This window comes from Hippoglossus hippoglossus, chromosome 5, assembly GCF_009819705.1.
Source record: "Hippoglossus hippoglossus isolate fHipHip1 chromosome 5, fHipHip1.pri, whole genome shotgun sequence".
Lineage (NCBI taxonomy): Eukaryota > Metazoa > Chordata > Actinopteri > Pleuronectiformes > Pleuronectidae > Hippoglossus > Hippoglossus hippoglossus.
The window spans coordinates 19,863,033-19,871,966 of record NC_047155.1 but is presented as its reverse complement, the minus strand read 5'-3'; the positions used below and the strand labels follow the sequence as shown (position 1 = coordinate 19,871,966).

General features: G+C 45.0%; 1 protein-coding gene across 3 annotated transcripts in view; it reads right to left on the bottom strand.

Annotated features, from left to right (window-relative positions):
• tacc1 (transforming, acidic coiled-coil containing protein 1) overlaps positions 1-6,940 on the bottom strand; it is a 13,404-nt gene extending 6,464 nt beyond the window's left edge. Inside the window, exons 1-5 of one of the 3 annotated variants that reach the window (XM_034584848.1) lie at positions 6,305-6,940; positions 4,766-4,875; positions 2,486-2,793; positions 639-2,221; positions 128-163 (exon numbers count right to left, since the gene is read on the bottom strand). In XM_034584848.1, coding sequence (XP_034440739.1) covers positions 128-163; positions 639-2,221; positions 2,486-2,793; positions 4,766-4,875; positions 6,305-6,480 — 2,213 coding nt within the window. In that variant the 5' untranslated portion in view covers positions 6,481-6,940. Of the gene's footprint in view, positions 1-127; positions 164-638; positions 2,222-2,380; positions 2,794-4,765; positions 4,876-6,304 lie in introns of all 3 variants that reach the window. The other 2 variants (XM_034584849.1, XM_034584850.1) reach the window with 2 other exon arrangements.
• Positions 6,941-8,934: the final 1,994 nt, after the last annotated feature.

Genomic DNA, 8,934 nt, shown 5'->3' with positions numbered 1-8,934 from the left:
TTGGGGGGGGACACTGAGGGAGACACGTGCTCCCTCAAAGCTCAGTTCTGACACGACACATGTCACGATGGGAGTAAAATGGGAAGGGGCATGCGTGAGAGGCAGCGTCGAAAGTGAGAGTACTTACAACAGAAAACAGAGAAACTTGACTTGTTCAGATTTCCTGAGGCCGAGAGAGGTGGGCGAAAGCAGAGGTTGAGGGGGTTGCGCAACAGACAAGAGGAGGAAGGATGAAGGATGAAGGGGGATAGAGCGAGGGATGGGGAGGGTTTTCATAAGGGAACAAAGAACAGGGGGAAGAAACAAACGTGTTCAGCTCAACATGTTAGATACTCAGCAGATAGTTTAAGGTTTGAGCAGAAACACAAGATGCCGACAAACCTGGAAAAGCTAGTTTGAACAGTGCATGCGCACTTTCAACAGTCTATTTATAACCTATATGGGAATTGCATCAATGGTCAGTATGCAGTGTTAAGTGTTTGTCATGTGTTCAAAGCATTGTTTGGTATGCATCCAGACACCCTCACTGACTAAATATAGATAATAATATGTGATATATATCTTTTATCTTCTGGGGCAAGAAAGAAGGAATGCAAGCATATGGATGGAAATTCAATCGCATATCTCTGTAGACTAACCTCTCTTTGCTTTTCTTGGGAATCTGCCTCACTTTCTTCTCACCAGGCAAGGGCCCAGCTTTCTGTTTTACTTCGTCTTTCACTTTCTTCTCGGGCTGAGCGGTGCTACTGGACGATTCCTCTGTGCTCAGGCTTTTGGAGGAATTAAAAGGGTCCACAGAGTCATCAAATGTGTCTGGGTCGAAGCTGTAAGACCCCTTAGGGAGCACAGGAGAGCTGCTCGTGTTGCTGTTAGTGCCAAACGGATTGAAGTTCGGGTCATCCCACTGGTTGGGATCAAAGTTATATGTTCCTGTTTTAGGAATAGGAACGTCGTCAAGGTTCAATGGAGCGGAGGAGTCTGAAACTGGCAAAGAAGTTTCTGGGAGAGGATCTGAAACTGGTTCTGATATTGCCTGGGAAATTGGTTCTAGTTCTGGTTCTGGTTGAGGGACTGGTTCTGACTCTATGGGTTCTGGTGCAGGTTTGCTGGAAGCCTCTTGTCTTTTTGGCCTCTGCTTCTTAGCTGTGAGTTTACTGATTGTCTTTTTTCCACCTAATTTCCTCGGAGGTGGTTTACTGACTGGCCCCTCATCCAGACCGAACTCCAGAATCACAGGTTTTGTCTCGGATGAGGGCTCCATCGTCTGTGCTTCTGCTGCTGAGCTGGCCTCGCAAACAGGAAATGAGCTACCAGGTGGCTCAAGTCTCGGTAGAGAGTCTGAACTGCATGGGGGAGGAGAGTTTTGGATTTTTGGTCCACCGCTGGTAAAGGGGTTAAAGCTCACATCCAGCTGGTCAGGGTCAAAGTTGTATGTGGCATTGGGACCAGGAAGTTCTAGTTCCTCATTTGATTGTCCAAGCTCGTCCAGCGAAGCCGTCATTTTCAGAGCCGGAGGCTTAGATTTGCTGGTTTTAGTCTTTCGAATGGGCTCCATCTGTTTGGGGAGGCCATTGCACTCTGGTTCTGAAACAGTAAAAGGTTTTTCCTCAGGGGGCTTCAGAGTTTGGCTGGGTGCAGGTTCACTGCTCTGCACTGAGTCTGGGTCTGGTGCTGGGGCAAAAGCAAGGACTCGAGCTGGGGCTGAGATTGGGGCAGGTGCTGGGGCTAAAATTGGGGCAGGAGCTGTGGCTTGGGCTGAGATTGGGGCAGGAGCTGTGGCTTGGGCTGAGATTAGGGCAGGAGCTGGGGCTAAGATTGGGGCAGGAGCTGGGGCTGTGATTGGGGCTGTGATTGGGGCAGGAGCTGGGGCTACGATTGGGGCTGGAGCTGGATCTGAGATTAGGGCTGAGATTGGGGCTGGGACTGAGATTAGGGCTGGGACTGAGATTGGGGCTGTGGCTGAGATTGGGGCTGGGGCTGAGATCGGGGCAGTGGCTGAGATCGGGGCAGTGGCTGAGATTGGGGCAGGAGCTGGAGCTGAGGCTGAGATTGGGGCTGGGACTGAGATTAGGGCTGGGACTGAGATTGGGGCTGTGGCTGAGATTGTGGCTGGGGCTGGGCCTGGGGCTGAGATTGGGGCTGGGACTGAGATTAGGGCTGGGACTGAGATTGGGGCTGTGGCTGAGATTGGGGCAGGAGCTGGGCCTGGTGCTGAGATTGGGGCTGGGACTGAGATTAGGGCTGGGACTGAGATTGGGGCTGTGGCTGAGATTGGGGCTGGGGCTGAGATCGGGGCAGTGGCTGAGATCGGGGCAGTGGCTGAGATCAGGGCAGGGGCTGAGATCAGGGCAGGGGCTGAGATTGGGGCTGAGATTGGGGCAGGCGCTGGGGCTGGGGCTGAGATTAGGGCTGGGGCTGAGATTAGGGCTGGGGCTGAGATTAGGGCTGGGTCTGAGATTGGGGCAGGAGCTGGGGCTGTGATTAGGGCAGGAGTTTGAGCTGGAGCCAGATCAAGGACAGGGTCTGCATGTAGGATGGGTTCTGTGTCCCGGGATGCCTCAGAGGTAGGCACTGTGCATTCGGCCTGCTGAGGAGTTTCCTTCACTGAGGAGGAATCAGGAACAAGCATGGAGCCCAGAGCATCTGTTTTTTCTGCTTCTAGTGTCTGCATGTTTATTTCCAGTGGGTCCCCCATGGGGACCACAGGCTCATCCTGACCCATGTTGTGTCTAAGAAAACTGTTGTGATCGTCGACAGGAGCTGTCACTATCAGGTGCTCGTCCTGATCCAAGTCTGAAGAAGAAATGAGAGAAAGAAAAACACCAGAATTAACCCTGAAAATAAAAACATTAAAACACTTCAGCTGCAAACAGCAACCTCTCCAATCAGAACATAAACTCTGATGAAAGTGATATCGGATTGGCTCTCTGAAAGCAGGTTACTAGCCAGCCAACTGTTCCACTCGCTGCTGTTGCCATGGCGACGTCTTACTATGAAGGCCGTCACATACCAAGAAGAACATTGGAAAATACTACATAAATAGCTCTATTTTTCACCCTGTGTTGTATACTGAGGACAGCAGGGACAGCGGCTGTGATAGTGTAATAATTACCTCCAGGGCTCCTTTTGACACATCAACATATTTCAGTGTGCCCGTCATACCCGCCATATTCATGTAATATTATGTTGCTAAGAGACTAGCTCTGCCTGCTGTGTTTCTACCTACTTCTACACACAGTAGCATGTCTCCCTGAGTGTCATTTTCAAAGTGCACCTTCCATCTGACATGCCCATTCAAACACGTCCTCATCTGTATCCACATAGTCTATACAATGTTTGTTAAAGAGGTTGTTTTGTTCTCTCTGTGTTGCATAGAGGCAAAACACGTCACAGCAAAGATTAAACTAACTCAGCTGCAAAATACACTGATCCCAAGGTCTAATTTGCCTATTAAAGCATTGTTTTGCATCTGTCTACCATTTTGTAAAGATTTTTTCTGCACAAAAAGTGCAACATATATCTGTTCATCGTAGTAGATTTGTTTTCTTTGAAATGAGAAATGTCAAGCATCCCGCTGTTCACATTATCAGGTTTTATGTTTGGGGACTTTTTGTCACATGGTATTCTACCGTCTATTAAATATTTATAAAGTGCCATCATGTGTAGACTGATTCTGATGCAGTGATGGAGACTTTGGATGGGCACAGACACAGGGATCACCATGTTTATATCCAAAGAAGTTTATAGAGTCACTTCAGCTCCTGGCTGACAGGATTCGAACCTCCTCCTCCTCCTCCTCCAACAGCTGCAGGGTTAGGGATGTTTGTGTTTGCAACAAACATGAACGCCTTCCTCTCTCTGTATCCTGGCTGACCTGCGCAACGTACACATTTGTAAAATGTCGCTGGAGCTGTTTTACCAGAAGATTTTAACCCTATCAGAACTGCAGCAGCTTCACTATAAAGCTTGTTCTCCAAAGGCTACTTGATGGTTCCAGCCTGATAACGGTCTTTGTTCAGTCACTCCCCTCACTGTGACCTCTATCAGTGACCAGCACAAAGCAGGGCCAACCAAAGCTTTTGTTGAACCTGTTGAATTCCAGAGCAAAGGCCATTCCCACACTCTGCTGCAGACTCCTGCTGTTAGTATTTAACTGACAGTGACAGTGCTTCCGCCATCAACACACCCAAAACCCACCCAAAATTCCTACTCAGTGCGCATACCAGTTTACATACCAACAGGCAGGACAGCTTAACTATTAGGTAACCTCAGGTATATGTTATCAATCATTGCATTGTGCATTTGATGGAATTTAATGCATAGGAGGTGTGAGTGCTTCTTTCACTGGTTATGAGTAACTGAGCTTGTAGTTAAAAAAAAAGGCAGGTCAATTCTTATTGAAGCTGAAATGTATTCTGTAGGTACATTCCTGAGACAGCACACTGCATATGTATTCAATTACTGTGGCATGGTAAACCTGAAACACCGTGTACACAGTTCACAAACGGTAGTGGAGGTCATATATGCAGAGATTTTAACATTTAAATGTATATTTTTAGGAACATGTTCTCATTGTCTAATGATACAGACCAATACATTCACACATGTGAAGTCTGAGCCTTTTGTGCAACATCAGAAGAGTGACAAGGAGTGACACTGTCTGTCTATTCTGTTCAAGGTGCTACTGTAGCGTGTTTACGTCTTGGACATCTTACGTCGGCAGTCTGTCTGCCTTTACAGTTGATTTACTAAGCAGTGGCCTCACCTGTTTTCTCTGCATCGGTGTTGTTGTTCTCCAGCTCTCCCAGGTTGGTCGCAGGCACGTGGACAGGGGTTGCAGCTTCAGGGGTGCCAAAATTCCCCTCTGAGTCAGAGCTGTGGCAGTCAGAGAGAGAGTCAGAGAGTTAGCGCGTGAACTTTCCTAACGTTCATGAGATGAGAGAGGAGGACAGAAAAATCCTTACATAACTGAGGAATCACATTACAATACTGAGAACACAGGGCGCACTAAATCTGCTGATCCCCAAAAGCAAAAGGGTGAATTAACTGAACTGTAACAGACCTGCATAGACAGAAATGCACAAATTGCATTTGACTGTGCATGTATATGGACAAATGTAGCTCTCATTAATTCATATACAGACACATTTTTGATTCCATACTATGGGATTCATGGCATCATGGCTTGTGACCCTGAAATGTAAATGTGTGTTTATTTGTGAACCCTCATCACAGGCTGCAATCCAGATGTTCCCTTGTCACATAGTTTCATTAGAATAGAGACATGAGGAGGTAAAACTATCCAGTATTCAATCACCAATCAGAGAAAAGTCATGAAATACAATCGTTCAGGTCTACAGAATTATCTTTCTAATTATCTTTCTAACCTAACGCCTCACAGCTATCAACATGTTTTGCATGTGAACCAGAAATATATTGAATGTAGTAATACACACAATTTAATGTGTTTAGTGTCATGTATCATTCACTTCATGTCAGCGACGGGGAGACAGTAATATATAGTTGTAGAGAAAGAGTAAAAGAGAAAGAGGAAGTAGGACGGCCTACTATTTCCTGTTCCACTGTAAGCACCATGCAGCATGATTTATAACATTCTAGAAATAAGTGATCGATTAATTTTAAATAAAGATGTGAGCATTGCCTGGGAAAACAGTTTGTAATATATATATATATATATATATATATATATTCTCAGTCTTTTCCATGCCGATTTATGATTTCAGCATTAGTGCGATGGCTTTAACTTCAGGAAGCAACATCACACATGTTGACGTTACTCTGGTTATATAACAACTGATTAACAACAGAGTAAACATGGATTCTGACAATTGACTTCACACAGCAGTCAATCAATAAAATGTGTTTAAAGAGTGAGCACAAAAGAAGTAGAGCAACAATGACCAGGATGATAATGTGATCAGGAACAGAGCCACATGACACAGTGTCTGGAGCATGTGTCATCTTTGTGTTTCCAGTGATTACATCATTGAATTGAATTGTACCTGACTGGTACCTGACTGGGGTGTGTGTTGTTTCTGTCAAATCCACAGAAATGTACCGGCTGAGAAAAACATTCATTTCAACCACTGTTACAGTCTAAAGACCAACCATACCACAACGTGTGTGTCAACACCAGACAACACACACGTCTTTCTCTGTCAATCTCATCTCTGAGACTCCTCACCCTGACAGGTGAACATAGAAACACAAACGTACAAATGTCCCCTCCTGTTGGGGGAACCCACAGTGTCAGTGGTTCCCTGGGCCCCCGCACAACACTTGCCTGAAGCCTTGAGATCTTTCATCCTCCTCTCTTTCCTCCTCCTCTCTTTCCTCCTCTCTCTCTCCACGTTGTCCGCTCTCCTCGCTGGCCTCCCTCCCCTCTTCATCCTCCTCTTCTCCCCCTCGCACCGCCGTCCACGTCCATTTGGCCCATGACACAGGTGACAGCCAAGACATCACTCCTCTGTCCTCTCGGTGGGATCCTCAACCCTCTGTCGACTCACTGATGGGTTTTCTTTAAATCCAGAACGGTACTGGTTGTCCTTTTCTGTGTGTTTCCTCCTCAGATTTCCACCCTGCTGCCAGTTGCTCTCACATCTTCCCACAGAGCTCCCTTCTTCTAATGAGTTTCCCATGAAAGGAAGGAGATAATTATTTTTCCACTCTTCTTTTTGTATTTTCTCAAAAAGACTTCATCGGCGTTCTCTTCTCTTATTTTCCCCAGTCACAGTCCCTCTCCTCCTCCTCTCTGCCTCTGTGGCAGAATACCACAGGTCTGATCAGCTGGTTTACAAAATGCTGCTCTCACTCTCTTCTCTTCTAAACCCCCTCCAACCTCTCCCTTCCACATCAGGCTGCTCCACTGACAGACAATGCAGAGGGGGGAAGGCAGGGATCTTGAATGCAGCTTCTCTGCACTGAGCTGAATGAGTTCCCCTGTGGTTGGAGATTGGTATCTCCCTGTCAGGCTGCTCTTCTACTCTGAGGCAGAGGGAGGGAGTCAGAAAACAAACACAGGAGGAGGAGGAAGAGGAGGAGGAGGAGGAGGAGGAGGAGTTGTATGGTTGGGTCTCCACAGTTTACAGCCCAAAGAGAGGTTAGGAATGTGGGGCTGGATTTTCAAAAGCCCTCGTTGCCCCCCCAGGCTTTTAAGCGGTTATCTGTCTCTCCCATCCAGTGGCAGGCAGGCATGCATGACCACGAGAACCTGTTCTGTTGGACAGCCTCAGGTGATCTACCTGAAATTTGCCTGAGGTATAGCACTAAATGCACAGGCAACAATGGACTTCAATGCAGTCATTAGCAGCAGGTAAAACCCCATTATTGTATCTGACACAGGTACATCGTGAAGACAATTGTGCAGTAAGACAGAATGACATCTCTCATGATGTGTCTGAAACACCTCAACAGCGCGAGAAGCAGTGTTCTATATAACTATTGCTGCTATACAAGAAAAAAAAGCCCTTAAATATGTGTCAGCAGAGGATTCATCATGTTTACATAAAGACTCATGACATACGAAGGCTAAACACTTCATGGAAAAAGACTCTTTAATTAATCATAATCACAACGTCTTCTTCAAATGTGGTTTGTATTTAAGTAAAAGCCAATTAGCAGCACTTATCGAATCCGCCACTCACCTCTTTGATATATGAGTTTTCAAAGCCATAATGAAACACACATGAGAGGAAAGTGAATGCAGCTTCTGTGCTTATAAAAATAGGTTCACTTTCCCCCCCCAAGTCCATCCTAAAGCAATACTTACAGCCATATGTACACTGACAGAAATATGGCTCTCTACAGTTTTTCCTGCTGTTCATAATGGCTGTAAAGTAATCCCCCAGAAACGCTCTCTCACCGTAACTCCTCCAAAGATAAAGCAAAATGAGGCTTTAGCAGCTGCAGCTTGTGCTTTATTTCTGTTTTTCCACACATTTATATTTTCTAGTTCAGTTCCTCTTCTTTTTCACCAAATCATGTTTTTGCAGTTTAGGAAATTCCTTCTTATTGGGCATATTTCAAAGTTACAGTCTTACTATCAGAAGTGAACGTTTTGTCACCGTGCCGAGCCTGTACAAGGACAAACTATGCATGGAAACAGAAAGGGGGGGATTTGGCTCCAAATTGACTCTTACTTTGGAGGAATCCTACTGTTTTGGTGAATTCAAATTTACTGAGCCTCACGTTAGCTTCAGCTAAATAAATGAATGACTGTGAAAGACTGTGAAGTTAGACCGACAAAACAATAAATCTGATGTATCAGCCGAAGATATATCACTATGTTGACTGACAAGTAACAAAGAATATGTAGAAACAGAAAACCAGAAATCTCACCACGTATCTTATATGAAAAACATCAGTTTCATAGTTTCTTTTGTATATTATATCTCTATGTTATAAAATATATTATTATTGGACAATATATTGTTTGTTGTATTTTAACTTGTATATAACAATATCAGTATCAGCCTATTCACCGACAGGGATATACTGTACATTGTCTTCATGGTCTGTAGTGTAAGGAATAATTACAGTCACTATAAACTCTTGCATTGTAAAAATTGACAAGGGAATATTTCATTATGGTAGAAAATATGACTTTATCCTTTCATTTGCAGATGGACCGATGATGAAACAGACAAACCCTTGGAAAAGAGAAAGAGGGATTTAAGATACACACATAGTATTAAGGAGATCAAAATATCAATAGCCATGCTTGCAGCAGTGTTTGTAATAGCATTTTAGTTACTTTAAAATCAGTGTTGTTTTTCTAGTACGCCTGTATAGTACATGATCTGATGTTTTTGTGCAGTGATTCTTGTCATATAATATGACAAAGCATCTTCTGTGCATTTCTTTTTAATATCGACCTCCATTGCCAGAAAGTCAAAGGTTTGGCTCGACCATGCA